The sequence below is a fragment of the Notolepis coatsorum genome (genome assembly GCF_963971535.1).
Source record: "Notolepis coatsorum genome assembly, chromosome: 1".
Lineage (NCBI taxonomy): Eukaryota > Metazoa > Chordata > Actinopteri > Aulopiformes > Paralepididae > Notolepis > Notolepis coatsorum.
The window spans coordinates 63519330-63541513 of NC_140165.1; the positions used below are offsets into that span (position 1 = coordinate 63519330).

At 47.7% G+C, this 22184-nt stretch overlaps 1 protein-coding gene across 1 annotated transcript in view; it reads right to left on the reverse strand.

Annotated features, from left to right (window-relative positions):
- LOC311235746 (protein-tyrosine kinase 2-beta-like) overlaps window positions 1-22184 on the reverse strand; it is a gene marked incomplete at its 5' end in the record, with an annotated part of 197699 nt that overhangs the window by 36452 nt on the left and 139063 nt on the right. Inside the window, 5 exons of the mRNA XM_084323215.1 lie at window positions 143-167; window positions 337-372; window positions 2228-2353; window positions 14111-14215; window positions 17329-17379. Of these exons, the coding sequence (XP_084179341.1) occupies window positions 143-167; window positions 337-372; window positions 2228-2353; window positions 14111-14215; window positions 17329-17379 (343 nt within the window). The remainder of the gene's footprint in view (window positions 1-142; window positions 168-336; window positions 373-2227; window positions 2354-14110; window positions 14216-17328; window positions 17380-22184) is intronic.

Sequence of the window (22184 nt, forward strand, 5' to 3'; positions counted from 1 at the left end):
TGAGAGGGAGACGGAGTAGGGGAGACACAGGAGAGAAGGTTCTTTATTGAGACAGTAGGAAGGCTGAGAGGGAGATGGAGTAGGGGAGACACAGGAGAGAAGGTAACCTTCTGTAGTGCGGTAGTGAAAGGGTTAAACTCACTGTATTCTCGTGTCTTCGCAGGAGGCTGCATAGGGGAGGAAGAAGACATGATGATAATAGAATCAATGGAATGAAATTCTATTACATATAGATATTAAAACATCGTATTAAGCATCACACATATAGACATTTAATGAAACCATAAACGTGGAGATCCTGAAATACGTGTGGAGTCTGAGACATGAACGACACACCTGGATGATGTCAGAGTCCTGTTGCATCATGGGATCCTGCAGAAAAGCACACGTCACTGTCAGTATGTTGGCAGGAAGGATAAGATAGGATAAGATAAGTGTATTGTCCCTGACGGGAAATCACTTTGTTGCAACAGTACAGCGCTGAACTTCTGGAATATTTCAACCCTGCATTTGTAATCATTTGATTGGTGGGTTCTGATAAAGCATTTAGAATCTCAGATCCAATATCCTCAATTCAGTCATTATGCCAATTCTCTTCCTGGCAGTTGTGCTGCCCTACTGTACACATGGGGAGGGTGTAGACTACCCCATGTCTCCTCTGTCTGTCTGGGGAGGGTGTAGACTACCACATGTCTCCTCTGTCGGTCTGGGGAGGGTGTAGACTACCACACGTCTCCTCTGTGGTAGTCTAGGGAGGGTGTAGACTACCACATGTCTCCTCTGTTGGTCTGGGGAGGGTGTAGACTACCACATGTCTCCTCTGTCGGTCTGGGGAGGGTGTAGACTACCACATGTCTCCTCTGTCGGTCTGGGGAGGGTGTAGACTACCACATGTCTCCTCTGTTGGTCTGGGGAGGGTGTAGACTACCACGTGTCTCCTCTGTTGGTCTGGGGAGGGTGTAGACTATCACATGTCTCCTCTGTTGGTCTGGGGAGGGTGTAGACTACCACATGTCTCCTCTGTTGGTCTGGGGAGGGTGTAGACTACCACATGTCTCCTCTGTTGGTCTGGGGAGGGTGTAGACTACCACATGTCTCCTCTGTTGGTCTGGAGAGGGTGTAGACTACCCCATGTCTCCTCTGTGGTCTGGGGAGGGTGTAGACTACCACATGTCTCCTCTGTTGGTCTGGAGAGGGTGTAGACTACCACATGTCTCCTCTGTTGGTATGGGGAGGGTGTAGACTACCACATGTCTCCTCTGTTGGTCTAGGGAGGGTGTAGACTACCTATGTCTCCTCTGTCAGTCTGGGGAGGGTGTAGACTACCACATGTCTCATATGTCGGTCTGGGGAGGGTGTAGACTACCACATGTCTCCTCTGTTGGTCTGGGGAGGGTGTAGACTACCACATGTCTCCTCTGTTGGTCTGGAGAGGGTGTAGACTACCCCATGTCTCCTCTGTGGTCTGGGGAGGGTGTAGACTACCACATGTCTCCTCTGTTGGTCTGGAGAGGGTGTAGACTACCCCATGTCTCCTCTGTCGGTCTGGGGAGGGTGTAGATGTAGACTACCACATGTCTCCTCTGTTGGTCTTTAGAATCGTATCATTTGATTAGAGTGTTTTAATGAAGCAGGTAGAATCGTAACGTTTGATTGGAGGGTTGTAATGAAGCAGGTAGAATAGTATCGTTTAATTTGAGGGTTTTAATGAAGCAGGTAGAATGGTATCGTTTGATTGGAGGGTTGTAATGAAGCAGGTAGAATGATGGGCTGACCTTCGAATTTCTTTTTGGCATTCAAAGCTTCGGGGCCGAGATTCGATAAAAATTAAAAGAAAATTAAAAATTAATAAAAAAAAAATTTATGTTGTGGGACTTGTAGGCCTACAGCACTTTGTTCAACTTTGTCAGTGCTGTAAAGTTTAAACCTTTTAAAATCTTTGCTTTCATGAAATATTGTACGCCATCATTTGAGGCTTTATAAAAGCAGCACAATGAACACAAATCTGTCAGTGCCGAGTCCGACCTCATCTTAAATAACAAACAGCATTGCTTGTTGTAGTTAACAAAGAGAGGCAGAGTTGAATATATATTGAAAAAAAATATATATATATTGATTTCTTTTTTTTAATATATATTCAAATTTTGTTCCCCGATTCGGATCCCATGCCCATCGAACGAAGCTTCGAAGCTTCGAAGTGTATCATTTTATTGGAGGATGTACTGACCAGCTGTCTCTCTTCCTGGTCCAGCCACTGTTTGTCTCTGAGCATGTCTTGTCTCTGTCTTCTCAACGTCTCCTCTACTCGCTCTTTCTCTCTCTCCCATGCTGGCCTCACGTCCTCCACCCTGTCCTACACACACACACACACACACACACACACACACACACACACACACACACACACACACACACACACACACACACACACACACACACACACACACATGTGTATGTACATACACATAGAAACACACATTGATAAAAATGTATGTTGAAGTCTCTAAAATACTGAAATCACAGCCAATATCAAAATAAGGCTTAAAGGTGCTATAGATAACAATAAATAATATATCCACAGAGCTTTCAGAAAGGTGAGGAATAAAAGTATTGCTGTGCGACATCTAGTGGCTGAATGTGATAGATAAACCTTCTGCAGTGTGGTAGTGACAGGGTTAACCTTATGTAGTGTGGTAGTGAAAGGGTTAACCTTATGTAGTGTGGAAGTGAAAGGGTCAACCTTCTGTAGTGTGGTAGTGAGAGGGTTAACCTTCTGTAGGGTGGTAGTGAAAGTGTTAACCTGCTGTAGTGTGGTAGTGAAAGGGTTAACCCTTTGTATTGTGGTAGTGAAAGGGTTAACCTTCTGTAGTGTGGTAGTGAAAGGGTTAAGCTTCTGTAGTGTGGTAGTGAAAGGGTTAACCCTTTGTAGTGTGGTAGTGAAAGGTTAACCTTCTGTAGTGTGGTAGTGAAAGGGTAACCTTCTGTAGTGTGGTAGTGAAAGGGTTAACGTAAGGTTATGTATATAACCTAGTTATATGAGTACTGGCTGAGTGTCCCGCTCTTAAGCCTATCGAGATATCCCTTATCTCATGTACCTACTGTACTCCACTAACGAAAAACAAATACGCCCACACCTGCCGGGTCCCGCCCCTATGGAGGCGTAGCCTATAAGACACTAGGCATGGTCACCAAACACTCTTCCTCACCAAAAAACCTGTTTCCAGGAAAAGATTCCTCAAACGGGGAATCAGGGCCGTTAAGAGCGGGACGCTCAGCCAGTACTCATATAACTAGGTTATATACATAACCTTACGTTATATTATCGTACTTGGCCATTGCGTCCCGCTCTTAAGCCTATCGAGATATGGGGTAGAGCGGACGCGAGGCCCGACAAATGCACCCCCTGAGGACCCGAAAGCCCACATCAAGGGGTTGGGGAGTCCCGTCACCCCATCCTTCCTAATGAAGGGGGGGCGCAGTCAACTCCACCCGAGTGCGAGCAAGAGGGAACTAGAACCCCTTGAACACACAGCACAGGCGGAACCACGTGTGAACCAACACACTGTGGCCCATACCCACACACTCCTGCTACCCTACCAAAGGACGGGAAGCAGGAAAGGCCACAGACCCCAGAACCGCCTGGGAGACAGAACCCCCGGTCATGTCCATGAGGTAAAACCTTACAAAGGGGCCCGGGGAGGACCATGAAGCTGCAGCACAGATGTCCTCCACCGAGGCCCCACCCAGCAGAGCGGCAGAGGAAGCCACCCCACGAGTGGAGTGCGCCCTGACGCCCCCAGGGGGATCCAGCCCGGCCAACGTGTAGCAGAGGGCAATGCCCTCGCACAACCAATGGGACAGGCGCTGTTTCGATAGTGCCTTACCGGCACGAGAACCACCGTGACAGACAAAAAGCTGATCGGTAACCCTGAGGTCCTGAGTACGGCTGAGGTAAATACCCAAAGCACGGACTGGACATGACAGGTGAAGGCCCGCATCTAACTCACTAGCGTGAGGAGGCGGATGAAACGCCTGAACCACAATATCCCTGGAGCGGAAGGAACTCCGGATATTCTTAGGCACGAAAGCAGGATTAGGCCGCAGAGTGGCACCGCAATCGGAACGAAAAGACAGGCACTCTGGACGTACCGAAAGTGCACAGAGCTCACCCACGTGTTTTTGAAGGACAACTGTCCCAACGGCACTTGCTCAAGCGGCTCAAACGGGGCCAAGGACAACCGACCAAGGACCAATTGAAGATCCCAACTCAGAGCCAAAGAGCGTTGCACCGGCTTAACGCGTCGAGCGCCAAGCAGGAAACGCTTCACAAGAGGGTGGCTGAACAAAACATCACCCTCAAATCCCTCATGATAGGAGGATATAGCTGCTGCATATACCCTCACCGTCGAAGCCGACAGTCTACCAAGGAGAGACTGGAGGTAACTAAGGACAGCATCCAGGGGGCAGGAGACTGGGTCCTGGCCCCCCGCCTTACACCACTCTTGGAACATACGCCATCTGCCCGCGTAAAACGCGACAGTGGAGGGAGCATGCGCATTCCGGATGGTATTAACCACAGAAGGGTCCATCCTCTCCAGACCTACCCTCTCACCAGCCACACCGACAGGCGTTGGCCAAACGCCGGGTAATGGAACAGCGACCCGCGTTGCTGAGAGAGGGCCGTCGCCGACCAAGGAATAACCCAAGGCGGAGCGACGAGTAGCTGGATCAAGACCGGAAACCACACTGCCGTGCCCCGGTCCGGCGCGACCAGGATCACCGTCCTGCGCTCCCTCCGTATCCGCTCCAACAGCTGACTCAACAGCTGTACAGGAGGAAAGGCGTACAGAAGACCAGGCGGCCATGGAAAGATCGAGAAGGCATCCACCCCCAAGGGGGGATGATCTGCTCGACTGACCGAGAACCACAAGGGGCACTTGTGAGAGCGTCGGCTCGCAAACAGATCTATCGAGGCCTCCCCGAAACGATCCCAGATCTGTCTGACTATGTCGGGGCGGAGTTCCCACTCGTCGTAACGAGGACCGCCCCGAGACATCATATCCGCGCCCACATTCTCTGCACCAGGGATGTGGAGCGCTCTCAGACTGCGCAGCCTGCGAGATGCCCATAGCCAAAGTTTGACCGCCGCCCGGTGCAGGCGGATGGAACGAGTCCCACCCTGCCTGTTGATATACGCCGCTGCCGTCATACTGTCTGTCCTACCACCAGGTGGTCGAACCGTTTGAGGACCAGGAGGACCGCCTTCAATTCCAACACATTGATGTGCGGGGTAGACGGGCCAGCACAAACCTTCGTCCAGCTGCCCCCCACTGCGTGGGTCCGACACGTCCCTCCCCAACCCGTGAGAGAGGCGTCGGTGAAGACCGTGACGTGTGAGCGCCTGCTGCCCATGGGGACCCCAATGGTGAGGATAGCCAGCCTCCTCCAATGGGCGAGATCTCCCCATATCGACAAAGGAACCGTCAACCGTTTCCATTTGTCCCTCACCGGATCTATTCCCATAGAGAAAAACCACCTCTGTATCCTCCTCAGGAAGAGGAGGCCAAGAGGAACCACCGTGTGAGCAGATGCCATCATACCGAGCAGGCGCATCACTTGCAGCGCCGTGACCGTCCCTCCCAGACAGAAACCCCCGAGCGCGCGAAGGATAGACACCCGCCGCTGCTCCGAGAGGGTTACAATCATGGGCCTTGACCTCAACGTCAAGCCCAAGTACTCCACCTGTTGACTGGGAATAGGCGTGCTCTTCTTCCAGTTCACAGCAAAACCCAGCCTGGTGAGGAATTCCACCACCAGCCTGGTATGAGACCTGGCAACCTCCTCCGAACGACTGAGGAGCAGAATGTCGTCGAGATAGAACAGAACCCGTATACCCCGACGACGTAGAGGCTCCAGCGCAGTCGCTACGCACGTGGTGAATGTGCGGGGAGCCAGAGAATAGCCGAACGGCAACCTCTGGTACTCGTACGCTACGCCCTGAAACAGGAACCGCAGGAACTTCCTGTGAGGAGGGAAAATCGGGATGTGGAAATACGCATCCTTCAGGTCTATGGAGGTGAACCAGTCTCCCCTTCTGACAGCAAGCAGAAGGAGTTTGACGGTCAACATCTTGAACGGTCTCGCTACAATCAACCGATTGAACGCGGACAGATCCAGTATAGGTCTGACCCCCCCCTTTTTCTTGGGCACCAGAAAATAACGGGAGTAGACGCCTGACATCGCGTCCTCTCTCGGGACCACGACTACGGCCCGCTTCGCCAACAGAGATCGGATCTCGTCGGCCAGGGCTGTCACTGCTTCTGACCCTGACAATAGGGTCGGCACCAGACCTGAGAACGGAGGTTGGGGTTGCGCGAACTGCAACACAAGCCCCTCTGTCAACGTTCTCTCTATCCACACCCCCAAACGGCATTCTTGTCGCCATATGTGACAATAATCCCACAGCGCACCCGCCGTCAACTGATGCTGGGCCGCAAGGAACAGTAGATAGTTGGCCCGGTCCCTCCCGCTGTGCAACGCACCCAAGGGGGGACCCCGACAGAAAGGGCCGGTTTGATACGGGAGAAGCTGTCATCAAACTGGTTGACACACCCCCCCCCCCCTGAACACCCCTCTAGCGCATGCTGAGGAGTTGTTCCACAGCTAGACACGCAAGGCATGAGAGTCCCATGGGCTCCTACACGCCGAAGCCCTGCAGTGATATTGCTATCACTAAATCACGCTCGCCTCTTCTTTGCAGACCACTGCCGCTCTCACGGGAGTGGGAGGCATCAGCGCGATACCCCGCCTGGCGAAGGCGAAGCCGGGGTAACCCTTGCTGTGCATTCAACAGAAGAGGCCTCGAGTCCCCCTGCTGACCACTGTAGCTAGTGGCAGCCGTAACACCAGACTCCCCCATCACACACCGTGTGGTGCAGGAGCCATGCGACAGCACAACATTCTCACGGACAGACCCAGGCTCAGCCATTAACTGGGTGTCAGCCCCTGTCCCCATGAGAAGTGAAGAATGGGGCCGCATGCGCTTCAACGAAGGTTCGCGGCCCGCAGCCAAAGGAAAGCGATCAGAGCCCCGCTTCCGTGGGTAACAGAGAGAGGGTTGAACGGGGAGCGGGCTGCTCGCGGCAGAATGACAACGGCTTGTTTTATCCAAGCCGCATACACCCAAAATGGCTGATCCCTCCTTGTGGATCCCTGTTGACTCTCCGACCAGGGCACCACTGGCGGGGGAAACATGGCCGCCTGTCGAGGACGTCGACACAGTCGTTGACAAGGCCGTGCTCCCACCTCTGGCTGCACAGCGTGAGGCGGTGTGGGACCCAGATCAACAACCGCCTGCGCCTCAACAGAATGACCAAAAAGACTTTCCGTGGAAAAAGGAGTCGTGAGGAGAGAAAACCAAGAGGAGAGTGCTCCAACCAAACATGCCTAACAACAAACGTTGATAGCATCCTAATCCTCCCCGCAGTTATAGCTTGCGACTGAGTCTGTTATGGTTTGTAACCGACCTCAAACGCAACGGCACAGACAGGAAGTTCAGAGTTAGCCAAATGCTAGGGCGTATTTATTTACAGAGTCAAAAGATGGATAAGGTACAGTAATCAAACAAACGGGGAGACTGCCTCCGGCAGAGTCATCAGCCGCTCTGCAGAATCCTCCTGGCGACAGTGGTGGGAATCTGGCATATGATGTTGTAGCGTCTCTGCAGATACTCCCAGCTCTTCCTCGAGGTGGGAAACGGAGAAAGAGAGAGGTATCAGTGTTCTCTCCAACACACAATTAGCAGAGTCAGTGCAAACAAAAGATGTCTTCAGTGCTTCTTCTATAACACACAATCCGGCTGAGTCCAGTGCAAACAAAATTATATCTTCAGTGCTTCTTCAATAACACACAATCAGAATTATCCAGAGCAAACAAAATTATCTCTTCAGTGTTTCTTCAATAACACACAATCAGAACTATCCAGAGCAAACAAAATGATATCTTCTGTGTTTCTTCAATAACACACAATCCAAATTATCCAGAGGGGTTTGGTTCCACTCACCCAAGCGCAACACGTAACGGGTAACAAGGCGCAGCTCCAAACAGTTCTCCACAGAAAGGTCCTGGAAAGAATATAGATCAGGAAACGGCAACGGGAAAAAAGCAGGCAAAGCAGTAGTATTCTAGAACGACCCGACAACGATACAAGGACGGTCCTGGTATATAAAGCCCTCTGGGGCGCTGATTAGCACACACATCAGGTGCGTGATGGTAATTGATACTTAACCTAGAAGTGTGCGTTAGGCAACGGACCAATCATCACAGCACCCCAAGAAGCGTGTGGCGGGGAAAGAACCAATCCTCACAGTACCCCCCCCTCCACGGGAGCCACCCGGCGACCCACTCGGCCCCGGCCTGCCCGGATGGGACCGAAGGAAGCCGGCGATCAGGGGCACTGGAGAGGGGGACAGAGACAGAGGCCCGGAGAGGGGGACCGGAGACGGGGACAGAGGACCGGTGAGGGAGGCTGGAGACGGGGACAGGGACCCGGTGAGGGGGGCCGGAGACGGAGACAGAGACCCGGAGAGGGGGCTAGAGACAGGGACACAAGGGGAACCCCGGGGCGAAGGACTGGACGCCGCCTGAAGACACTGGGCATGACAGGAGGGGCTCCACCCCCTGATGGTGCCGGAGGACCAGGTGATGTGGGGCTCATGCAGCGCGAGCCAAGGCCTGCCCAGGACCACAGGGACAAGAGGAGAGCTGGCGATGAAAAACTGGAGTCTCTCAACGTGGTTACCAGCAATGGTGAGAAGGACTGGACAGGTGCGTTGAGTCATGTCAGCCAGGCGGCGATTATCCAGCGCGAAGACCTCCAAGGGCCTCTCGAGGTCCTCAAGTGGAATGTTGGCCCGGGTGGCAAACTCAATGTCCAGGAAACTCCCATCAGCACCAGAGTCAATGAGTGCACCCACCGTCGCCCGCTGGTCCGCCCAGGCTAGGGTGACGTTCGTCAGACGGTTAGGTGGTGCACGGGTGGGGGAACAGGAAAAACGGCTCACCAGGATCTCCCGGGGTCCCGGCGAGCCTGGTCTTCTTGGCCGGGTATGGCAATTGGAGACACGGTGTCCATCCCGGCCGCAGTAGAGGCAAAGGCCGGACCTGAGCCTGGACTCCCGTTCGGCCGGACTAAGGTGGGTGCGTCCCAGCTGCATGGGTTCCTCCTCGGTCACAGCTCGGGAGGGAAAAACCCCACCAGTCACGGAGGGGGCAGGACGGTCAGCACTGTAGAGGCGGCTGCCGGGAAGGGAAGCCCCTGAGCGGAGGTCGATGGCACAGTCGTAAGGCCGGTGAGGCGGAAGGGCCTGAGCCCGGGACTTACTGAAAACCTCCTCGAGGTCGTGGTACTCGGCGGGTACGTCTGGGGGTCCCAGTCGTGCTCGCTCACGCCTTCTCTCCCGGAGGCGTCCGTCGATGCGGATAGCGAGGCTGATCAGGCCCTCGAGAGAATCGGGCTCCTCTTGGGTCGCGAGCTGGTCCCTTACTGCATCGTTGAGCCCCCTCAGGAGGTGAGATGAAGCGCTTGATCGTTCCAACCGCTCTCCGTTGCGGCCAGTCTGAACTCCAGCGCGTAGTCTCTGACACTGTCACTGTCCTGCCGGAAGGTGCCCAACCGAGCTCCTAGGTCCTGGCCACGGGCTGGGTGGTGGAAAACCCTGCGGAGCTCTGCCACGAAGTCTGGGTAGGAAAAACAGAAATCAGCCCCCATTGCCCAGGAGGCAGTAACCCACTGTGCTGCTCGGCCCGTGAGCAGGTTAGTCATGTAGGCTACTCGAGATCCCTCTGACAAAAAACGGCTGGGTTGATGAAGGAAGACCAACTCACACTGCATGATGAATGTGGCACAATCCTCGAAGTTACCCTCGAACAGACGTGGTTCGGAGAGACGGGGCTCCCGAGGTGCGAGGTCTGCCGCGGGTGGTGAGCTGGCTGAGACTCCTGGGACGGGTGGGGTTAAAAGCAGAGTGTTTGATGATGTACGGAGAGCCTGAAGCTGGTGCAGAACAACAGCCTGCTGATACCCCTGGGTAGTCTGCTGGGTGGCCAGAGTGTCAATGGCATCCAGAATAAGCTGGACCTCGGCCCGGAGGTCCTGTAAAGCAGCCGCAGCCGCACCCAACTGTTGGGTGTGGTCGTTGACCAACTCGATCTGGACCGCCAACGCTGCCCTGACCCTGTCTGTGTCGGCTGAGGTCGTCAGGGTCGGGTCGTAATGTTATGGTTTGTAACCGACCTCAAACGCAACGGCACAGACAGGAAGTTCAGATTTAGCCAAATGCTAGGGCGTATTTATTTACAGAGTCAAAAGATGGATAAGGTACAGTAATCAAACAAACGGGGAGACTGCCTCCGGCAGAGTCATCAGCCGCTCTGTAGAATCCTCCTGGCGACAGTGGTGGGAATCTGGCATATGATGTTGTAGCGGCTCTGCAGATACTCCCAGCTCTTCCTCGAGGTGGGAAACGGAGAAAGAGAGAGGTATCAGTGTTCTCTCCAACACACAATTAGTAGAGTCAGTGCAAACAGAAGATGTCTTCAGTGCTTCTTCTATAACACACAATCCGGCTGAGTCCAGTGCAAACAAAATTATATCTTCAGTGCTTCTTCAATAACACAAAATCAGAACTATCCAGAGCAAACAAAATGATATATTCTGTGTTTCTTCAATAACACACAATCCAAATTATCCAGAGGGGTTTGGTTCCACTCACCCAAGCGCAACGCGTAACGGGTAACAAGGCGCAGCTCCAAACAGTTCTCCACAGAAAGGTCCTGGAGAGAATATAGACCAGGAAACAGCAACGGGAAAAAAGCAGGCAAAGCAGTAGTATTCCAGAACGACCCGACAACGATACAAGGACGGTCCTGGTATATAAAGCCCTCTGGGGCGCTGATTAGCACACACATCAGGTGCGTGATGGTAATTGATACTTAACCTAGAAGTGTGCGTTAGGCAACGGACCAATCATCACAGCACCCCAAGAAGCGTGTGGCGGGGAAAGAACCAATCCTCACAGAGTCAAGATCTCTATAACACCACAAACATGCAACATGTTTACAATGTCGGCTGGACCCATAGCCCCACTACCCGACGCCAATGTGGATAGGAAACTAGCCAGCTGAGCCATAACACTGGCCGCCGCTACAAACTAGGGCTGGGCGATATATCGAGTATACTTGATGTATCGCGGCTTGTTCTACGTGAGATGTAGTAAATTACTATATCGTGAACATCGAGTATATGTTGTCACGTCGCGGCTGATATGAGACTTGCTTTAGTGCAGATCGTTCCTCTCATTTCATTATAGACAGACCAGCGCGGACCTTAAATTACATGCAATTGTAATTTCATTACACAGACCAGCGCGGAGCTTCAATGACATGCAATGGGCTAACGTTAGCTGATAAGTTAAACCATAATAGGCTAAGCTAACTAGCGTTAGCTCTTAGCTGCTAGCTCTTAGCTGCTAGCGTTAGCTCAAAGCGGACTCCACGACACTAGTTCCATTAGTGAGAAAAGGGGGTGGGTTATATTGACGACGCTTGACAACAGAGGTTTAAAGATAACTTCATATTTATTGGTTATTCGTTTCTTTCATCCCGTTTCAATCTCCGTGTGTTCAACTTCCTGTTTACATTCGAGTGTGACATCATCGCCTACGGCAGCTTATACGCTCAAAACGCAAACGCGTTCTCTCTCTCTCTCTCTCTCTCCCCCTTCTCTCCCTCTCTCCCCCTTCTCTCCCTCTCTCTCTATCCTTCAACTCCACTCCTTCTCTGTCTTCCTTTTTTCTCTTTCTCTTTGGACCTGAGATGTTAGGTTATCTCAGTATTCAGTAGGCATTGATGTAATGTCTGTAGATGACATGTGTCAACAAATGTACATGTCTGTTTGAATTTATGCTGTGCCGTTGTTACTGTAAAAAATGTAATGATTGTGATGTTGTTATTATTATTAATGAGACGATGAGCTGTATGTGTGTGTTGCTGGAATTTCCCCAAGGGGATTAATAAAGGAATATCTTATCTTATCTTATCTTAATACCTGAAATATTCTAAAATCATTAAGTCTGCTATAAGCCATTATCCCTTTGTAAGGCTTTGTGTGTGATTATTATTTTCTCACAGTAGTGTATATATATATATATATATATATATATATGTGTGTGTGTTTGGCTAAAGTGGATAGAAAACACAGTACTGTGCAAAAGTCTTTGGCACCCAATAGTTTTTATATAAATTGTCTTAGATGTAAATACATTTTTTTATTAGTGTGTTAGTAGACTACTCTTAGTACATTTTCATTTAATTATTTTTTAAAGCATCTTCATGGTTTAATAATGGAAACATATTTTGCAGGGACTTATTATAATCATCATATTGGCATGACTGTATGCATCAAAGGGTTAAATCAAGCATTTTTAAGTGCTTTAGAGGAAATGTCAAAATATCGCGATATATATCGTGTATCGTGATATGGCCAAAAAATATCGCGATATCATTTAGAGGCCATATCGCCCAGCCCTACTACAAACCATCCTGCAGCAGTATACCACTCATCCGTCCATACTGCCACCCTCCGAGCCGATTCGCTCTCAAGCATCGGCCGGGTGGGACATCGTTCATCCCCGCCGGGACACAGGATCAAAGCTACCTGGCTACGCAGCCACGGTACACTCGGCCTGCACCCTGTTGTTAGCCCCTTTACCCGTAAAAAAGGTAAATAAGACTCAGCGAAACCCCCCACATTAGCAACCGACTGACCTTCATCAATGAACCGGGCAAGAGGAGGGAAAAGCGACAACGTCCCTCGGCGGGGAGTATTAGAACAACGACCCATTTCAGCATCAACATTAGCATTAGCATTAGCATTAGTAGCATTAGTGTAAGCAGCATGCTCCAGGATAGCCAGAAAAACGTCCACTGCAGTGGAACGTTCACCAAGCCACCCCGGCCCTGCCGCCGAAACACACTTCACAGCAACACCAACATCAATGCCTGATGACACAGGACCTACCTGTGTACAAGCTGGCCCGATAGCCAAACCTTGTACGCTGCCCCTTGGTCTGCTGCCATCAGACGAGGAAACATCAACATAGGCCCGACGTGTCGCTAAAACATACCCCGAAGATTCCAGGGGTAAACAAACCTCCGGTAAGCTTTCAACATTACGCAATTTCTCAAATCTTTTCATAACAACTAGTTACATAAGGCGCACTGCGACCGTTATGCTGGAAACGAAATAGAGGAAGAGTGTTTGGTGACCATGCCTAGTGTCTTATAGGCTACGCCTCCATAGGGGCGGGACCCGGCAGGTGTGGGCGTATTTGTTTTTCGTTAGTGGAGTACAGTAGGTATGAGATAAGGGATATCTCGATAGGCTTAAGAGCGGGACGCGATGGCCAAGTACGATAATATAACCTTATGTAGTGTGGCAGTGAAAGGGTTAACCTTCTGTAGTGTGGTAGTGAAAGGTTAACCTTCTGTAGTGTGGTAGTGAAAGGGTTAACCTTCTGTAGTGTGGTAATGAAAGGTTAACCTTCTGTAGTGTGGTAATGAAAGGGTTAACCTTCTGTAGTGTGGTAGTGAAAGGGTTAACCTACTGTAGTGCGGTAGTGAAAGGTTAACCTTCTGAAGTGTGGTAGTGAAAAGGTTAACCTTCTGTAGTGTGGTAGTGAAAGGGTTAACCTTCTGTAGTGTGGTAGTGAAAGGTTAACCTTCTGTAGTGTCGTAGTGAAAGGTTAACCTTCTGTAGTGTGGTAGTGAAAGGTTAACCTTCTGTAGCGTGGTAGTGAAAGGTTAACCTTCTCTAGTGTGGTAGTGAAAGGGTTAACCTTCTGTAGTGTGGCAGTGAAAGGGTTAAACATCTCATGTCTGTAGTGAACATGTGAATATGAAGTGATTATTAACACTGTGTGCTTGGAGTGAATGGAAGAACTTTCTCAAAGACATTGCAAACTCCCACACTCACTTTTCACAAGCAATGTCTTTGAAAAAGTAGTGAACATGTGACCTGCAGTGCTGACAGACTGGGGGTTCCGTGTCTTACTATGAGGCTCGGCCGTCGTGGCGACAGGGGGAGGGACCTGCTGGTGTCATAGGCGGCAGGCGGGTTGGCGAGGGTGGGTGAGCTGGTGCACAGATACCCAGGCAGCTGTAGTGCACACACACACACACACACACACACACACACACACACACACACACACACACACACACACACACAGAGTGAGCGCTAACGCTCTGACCACCAGTGTTAATTTTGTCAGCTATTTTAATTTTTGTTTAGTCTCGCCACTCAGTTACAGCCTCATAAGGGCCCCCGTCCACCTAGCGCATATTTCTCCGTGAAACATGCTGGGAGTGCGCCGGCAGCGCTGGCATGCAGCGCATCTTGTAGATGACAGAGAGAAATCTACAGCCATGCCGCGGTTTTGCACATATTATAGCATATTTGAATAACTTTATTGTATATTAATTATATATATAGTTATTGCCTGACACCACAGTTCGCCCTTTGCTTTTTATTAGCTTTTTAGTAGTGTATTCGTGTAGTTATTATTATTAGTTTTGTCGCGAATCTCAATGGTCTGTGTGGAGACAGCCAGACAGGCAGGCAGCTCCGGTGTCAGGTTACAAACAGAGTGGTAGATGAATGGCTGTGATTGGTTGTTTGAATATGCGCTCAGCGCATCGCTCTGAAAGTTCAGAAAGTTTCAACTTTCGTCCGCACAAAAACGCTGAGAAAAGACGCCGAAGGCAGCGCACTTCCTAGAGGCGGCCGCATGCGGCCGCATGCGCTCCCTCCCCATTGTAATACATTGAAAACAGACGCGTGCGGTCCTAAATATGCGCTAGGTGGACGCGGGCCCTAAGTTGACGTGAGCCTTTTCTAAACAAAAACAAGCTAACGTTAGTGCTACAGTAGCTGGTTAGACTTGTGTAAGCTATTTAATGTGTTCTATTGTGGTGGATCAACATAATTCACCCACGGAACTATGTGTTGGGGATAAGGGTTCCGTACGGACAATATTGTTTGTCACTGTCTTATTACTACATTATTATTACATTTTATTATCAGTATATTTTATTATCAGTACATTGTATTATTTTTATTATCAGTACATTTATAATTGTCTTATTATTACATTTTATTATCAGTATATTTTATTATCAGTACATTTAATAATTTTTATTATCAGTATTCAGTACAATTTATAATTTTATTATAAGATTTTATTATCAGTAAAAAAAAATTATTATCAGTAGATTTTCATGTTGACTTTTTTCAGATTTTCTTTCTTTTCTTTGGCGTTAAACGCTTTTAATATCAGGAAAATGCAGAGAATCTAGGACATTCTTGTAATACAACTTCATTTTGGGCGGAATTCCACATAAAGGCCAAAATACTGGCTCCAGATTGGCATCTGTATTTCAGATTAACTACTTTATCCAGGAAGAGAAACAATGGATTTCTTTGGACGTGGAATTAAATGATTTTCACTTATATACAGGGTATCTGCAGGTTTAGCCCAGTCAGATTTAAGGCTTTTTAAGACTTTTTAATGCCAGAATTAAATGTAATACCAATTTCACAATAACAAAATGGCAAAAATCACGCAATGACACCAATTAGTTTAAGTTTAGGGACACATTGGTCCAAAGATGTTTATTAAAACATAACTTGGAAACTTAAAAAAAACTTGAACTTAAAGGAGTAACTGGATTGGATGAATTTCAACAAAGGGGTGACAAACATAAATAGGAAATATAGCTATACAGTACTGTTACCCAGAGATCCTAACATATATATATATATATATATATATATATATATATATATATATATATATATATATATATATATATATATATATATATATATATATATATATATATATATATATACATATATATATACATATGATGGGGGAGACTGTGCATTAGGAGGGGGTGGGTGGGTGGGAGACAAAAAAATACATACGGTGGGGTGAACCACTCATCGAACATCAACACAAACGTGTCCTTGTTTACATCCGTGAATAGATTATTTTGGATGTAAGAGGCCAATCCAAACCTGGCTATGTAGGACGTTTTGTCTTTGCCGCATGTTAATGTCTTAGCGATTTCCGAGTCAGGGAACATACTGTAGCACGGAATACCTCTCCTAGTCCCTCATTGCCAGTGTAGGACTGGTGCTTTGCGACAGTAGAACCCACAGTACCTCAGCTTCAAGCGTTGGCGTGGAGCCGGATGTTATCCGGACAGGTGCAGATGTAATAATAATTGGTGTCGCTGGTGGCTACCTGAGATGGCGCAGTTGATGTGTGGAGGCAGGGGCCGAAAAGAAATGCGAAATTGTAGTTGTTTTCAGGCGGGTTTTTGCAGAGGTAATATGCTTAGCGCACTGCATGTGCACCTCGACTGCTTTCATTCCCATCTTCCCGAGTTTAAAATCCTTTTTGCAGAGTTTGCAGCGGGCCTCGTAATTATCTTTCACTGGGACCAACCATGGTGCAAACAGTGGGTTATCGAGCCAGTTCTCATTAAATGTGCACTTTCCCATATTAATTAACGAGTGCAAATACAAATGCTAAACTAAACTAAATGTAGCGTTAGCGTTATCGCTTCGCCTTGATAACGTTACCTCCGTTGCTGAAATAGTTCCCGACAAACATACCTCGGTTGGTTCCGCCCCATTCCGCGGTAAATAAAAAGTCTGACTTTATCTCCCCCGTTAACCGTTTTTCCCCAGATTTCATAATGAAACATAAGATGACATGGCATTTTATCTTTCCTGTCTATGGCATTTTTTAAGACCTCTGAAAGATTTGAAGACAAATTAAGGCCTTAATAGTTGATAAACAAATGTAAGACTTTTTAAGACTTTTTAAGGATCCGCAGGGGACCCTGTATATACCTGATGTCAGAAAAGAGGAGAAAAAAGTCTCACAGACTCAACAACCAGGTTGTACAATAAGGTTGGAAGACAGAGAGAGAGAGAGATATAGAGAGAAAGAGAGAGACAGAGACAGAAAGAGAGACAGAGAGAGAGAGAGACAGAGAGGCAGAGAGAGAAAGAGAGAGACAGAAAAAGAGACAGAGAGATAGACAGAAAGAGAGAGACAGAGACATAGATAGAGAGACAGCAATGAAGACAGAAAGATCTATACATATACAGTATATATATATAGAGAGAGAGAGGGAGAGGGAGATAGAAGGAGAGGGACAGAGGGAAGGGAATAGAGAGAGGGAGAGAGAGAGTACCTGTACTTGCAAACCTGGACGAAGAAGGGTGCTGCCACGTGATCTGGATGGCTGAGAAAGAGAGAGAGAGAGAGAGAGAGAGGGGGGGGGGGGGAGAAAGAGAGAGGAGAGGGAGAGGGGGGAGAGAGAGGGAGAGATGAGAGCGAGAGAGGGAGGGAGAAAAAGAGGAGCGGGAGAGAGAGAGGGAGGGAGAGAGGAGAGGGAGAGAGAGAAAGAGAGGGGGGGGGAAAGATAGAGGAGAGGGAGAGGGGGGGAGAGAGAGGGAGAGATGAGAGGGAGAGAGGGAGAAAGAGAGGAGCGGGAGAGAGAGAGGGAGGGAGAGAGAGGAGAGGGTTGAGAGAGAAAGAGAGAGGGAGGGAGAAAGAGGAGCAAGAGAGAGAGGGAGAGGTGGGGGAGCAATAGGGCTGAGCCCAAACGTTTGGACCTTTGTTCGTTACGTTGGCATTCAAATCTTAATTAATGGGTTCGAACCTCCACTTTTAAAATTTTCGTTTTTTAATTGTACACAAAAAATTTGTATCAGAATGTCATATATATCAGAATATAATAATAAATAATAACTTTATTTGTATAGCACTTTTCATACAGAGGTTGCAGTTCAAAGTGCTTCACAACAGTAAAAAATACAGGCATAAGCGAGCATAAAAAAGATAGACAGGTAGCAAGGTATGGTAAATCACAGTGTTTCACATTAGGATCTAGCATCCCAATAGGCTCTCTGTTTACAGTTTCATTCAGTAATACAAATAATAAAAATAGTTTAAAATGATTCAGTTTAAAAATAGTCAAAAAATTATAAAATAGAACGGACATACAACAGGGTATTTAACATACAACAGAGCAGTGCATCAGTAAGAAGTAAAACGTGTGATAAGAGGAGGACCTTTGAGGAGGACCTTTAAGAAAGTGAATATCAGGAAGGCAGCAGGACCGGACGGCATCCCCGGCCGCGTCCTAAAAGTCTGTGCCGACCAACTGGCCCCGGTATTCACTGACATATTTAACCTGTCCTTGGAACAGGCTGTCATCCCCACCTGTCTGAAGAAGTCCACTATTATCCCTGTACCCAAACAATCCAAGCCTGCTTGCCTCCCTGTAGCTCTCACCTCCATAGCCATGAAGTGCTTTGAGAAGCTAGTAAAGGGCTACATATGCTCCTCCCTCCCCATCAACCTGGACCCCCTGCAATTTGCATACCGCCCCAACAGGTCCACGGAGGACGCCATAGCCCATGTGCTGCACACAGCAGCATCACACCTGGACAAGAGGCAGGGGAACTATGTGAGAATGCTGTTCATCGACTACAGCTCAGCATTCAATACCATAGTCCCCTCCAAAGTCATAGCCAAGCTCAGGGACCTGGGCTTGAACTATGACCTCTGCCAGTGGGTCTTGGACTTCCTGACGGGCAGACCCCAGGTGGTGAGAGCAGGCAACTGCACCTCCTCATCCATCACTCTCAACATAGGGGCCCCCCAGGGCTGTGTTCTGAGTCCCCTCCTCTACTCCCTTACCTGTACACACATGACTGTGTGGCACAGCGGAACAACAACACAATCATCAAATTTGCTGACAACACAGTAGTGGTGGGCCTGATCTCTGCAAACGACGAGAGGGCCTACCTGGAAGATGTCAAGGTCCTAGCGGGATGGTGTCAAGAGAATAGCCTCTCCCTGAACGTCAGCAAAACAAAGGAGATGATTGTGGACTTTAGAAGGTCGGGGGTCAGGGACTACAGCCCCCTCAGCATCGACGGGGCACCGGTTGAGAGAGTGAACAGTTTTAAGTACCTCGGAGTCCACATATCCGAGGACTTGACATGGACCACACACATTGACAGTGTTGTGAAGAAGGCACGACAACGCCTCTACTTCCTCAGCGCCTAAGGAAGTTCCAAGTCAGTCAGAAGATCCTTAAGAACTTCTACTCATGTACAATAGAGAGCATCCTGACTGGCAATATCACCTCCTGGTTTGGGAATAGCACCGCACAAGACCGTAGCAGACTACAGAGAGTGGCCCGTTCAGCCGAACGCACAATTGGAGGGTGGCTTCCCACTCTCCAGAACATTTACAACAAGCGGTGCATGGGTAAGGCTAAGAGAATTATCAAAGACTCCAGCCACCCAAACAACTGCCTCTTTGAACTGCTGCGGTCAGGCAAGCGATACCGGAGTCTCATAGCAAGCACAGAAAGACTCCGAAGAAGCTTCTATCCCCAGGCCATCAGGATGCTCAACGAACAATAACACTATGTAACAACCATCAAATGCACTCACAGCACACACATCCACACGCACACACTCACTTTAAACAAACAACTCACTGAAGCACCCACTTACACACTTTAGAACACCTAAACACACTTTATATTTATTGTAAAGAATTTGCACTACAACCAATACCTCAATACACCTTACTGTAAATTGTACCTAAATTGTACCTCATCCCATTTCTGCTTTGCACTATATAGTATATTGTATAGTAGTATATTGTATAGTATATTGTATGGTAACTCAGTTACTTCTACTCTGCATTGAACATTGTACATATGTACATACTGAACACTTGTGCCTACGTACGTGACTTCTATTTTATACTTGCTATACTTATTTTATTTTATACTTATCTATCTTGTCTAGCACAGTCTCTGGAGCGTAACAGAAAGAAGCATTTTGTATAAAAGTATTCTGTACTTCTGTATGACAACTAATAAAGAAACTTGAACTTGAAACTTGAAGATAGTTCTCTTAAAATTACAGTGCATATAAAATTAGCATAGAACCGACACATCAATTTGATAGGCAGTGTATAAAAGTAAGCACGGTAAGAATAGTGCAGGTAAGTACAATTTGTGTCAGGATGTCCCTGATGTTTCATTGAAATGCCTGAGCAAAGAGATAGGTTTTAAGCTGTCTTTTGAAGATGTCTAGCGAGTTGGATTCCCTGATGTTTTGGGGTAGTTTGTTCCACAGTTTTGGGGCATAGTTGATAAAGGCTGCATTACCGTTCCTCTTTTAACTGTTTCTGGGAGCCTCTAGTAGTCCAGCAGATGATGATCGCAGTGTTCTTGCTGGCGTGTAATTTATTAGAGTGTTGGCGATGTAGCTAGGTCCCTGTCCATTTAGAGCTTTGTATGTAAGGAGAAGGACCATAAAGTTAATTCTAAATGTTACAGGAAGCCAGTGTGAAGCAGCTAAGACTGGACTAATGTGCTCTCTCCTTTTGGTTCTAGTTAGCAGTCGGGCTGCAGAGTTTTGGATTAGCTGAAGCCTCTCTGTGGTTTTCTTAGGGAGACCTGTGAAAAGTGCATTACAGTAGTCTAACCGGCTAGATATGAATGCATGAATTAGCTTCTCAGCATCGTTCTGATTAATAAATGGTCATACTTTTGCTATATTTCTGAGATGGAAGAACGATGTTTTCGTCACTTTGCTAATATGAGAATTGAAGTTCAGTTCTGAATCTATGATAACCCTGAGACTAGTGACCTCATATTTGATCCAAGGGGTTAGTCCTCCCAGGTTCTTTATTAACGTTTCTTTTTTAGTTTTGGGGCCGGTAATTAGAATTTCAGTTTTGTTCTCGTTTAGTTTCAGGAAGTTCTTACTCATCCATTTATTTATTGCCAGTAAGCAGTCTGTAATGGAGCTAATCGCTGTATCATTTGGTTCAGCAGATATGTACAGTTGTGTATCATCCGCATAGCTATGGAAATCTACATTATGTTCTCTGATGATATCACCCAGCGGTAACATGTAAAGGGAGAAGAGTAAAGGACCTAAGCAACTCCCTTGTGCAACTCCATAGTTGTTGTCGTATATATCAGACATGTGATCTCCTAGTTTAACATAGAATTTCCTCCCTCTGATGTATGTTTTAAACCAGCCTAGCACATGTTCTGAGAAACCGACAAGGTTTTCAAGACAATCGATTAGAATATCGTGATCGATTGTATCAAATGCTGCACTGAGATCTAGCAGGATAAGGATGGAGATCTTATTCTCGTCAGAGTTTAGCCTGAGGTCACTGATTATTTTGGTGAGGGCAGTTTCAGTGCTATGATATTTTCTGAATCCTGACTGAAATTCTTCTAAGATGTTGTTTTCTTCAAGAAAGGAATTTATTTGAACTGAAACTATCTTTTCAAGTACTTTACTAATGAATGGTAGGTTGGATATTGGACGATAATTTGTCTTTACATTACTATCCAAGTTAGGTTTTTTTAGTAATGGCTTTACAACTGCTGTTTTAAAGGCATCTGGGAAAATACCAGTTCTAAGGGAAGTGTTTTCTAGCACAGGGCTTGAAACACTATTAAACACCTGTTTGAAGAAAGCTGTAGGTATAGGGTCAATGTCTGAGGTGGAGGAGTTACATTCTGAGACAGTTTTGCAGAGTACATCTAATGTGATGCATGTGAATCTTCTCATGGTTACATTGCGCGGTTTGCTGCAATCAGCTTTATTTCCATCATGAGTAATGCTGGCCCTGATCAAGGTTATTTTGTTGTTAAAGAATAGTGCAAGTTCATCACACTTAACCGTTGATGACTGAGGAGGTGTAGGGGCAGTGTTGAGTAGTAGATTAATAGTGGAAAAAAGGATTCTGGAGTTTCCAGCGTTTTCTGTAATGATTTTAGAGAAGTAGTCTTTCCTTGCTAAGCGGATGGTTTTATTATAAGCAGTTAAATCATCTTTGTATATATCACAGCATATGGTGGTTTATGTTTTTCTCCATTTTCGCTCTGCTGCATGACATTTCCTTTTTCTTTGTTGACCGCATTATAGTTCAACCAGGGCGAGGCTCTGGTTTTCTTCTTTTTCGTTTTTAGTGGGGCGACAGAATTTAATACAG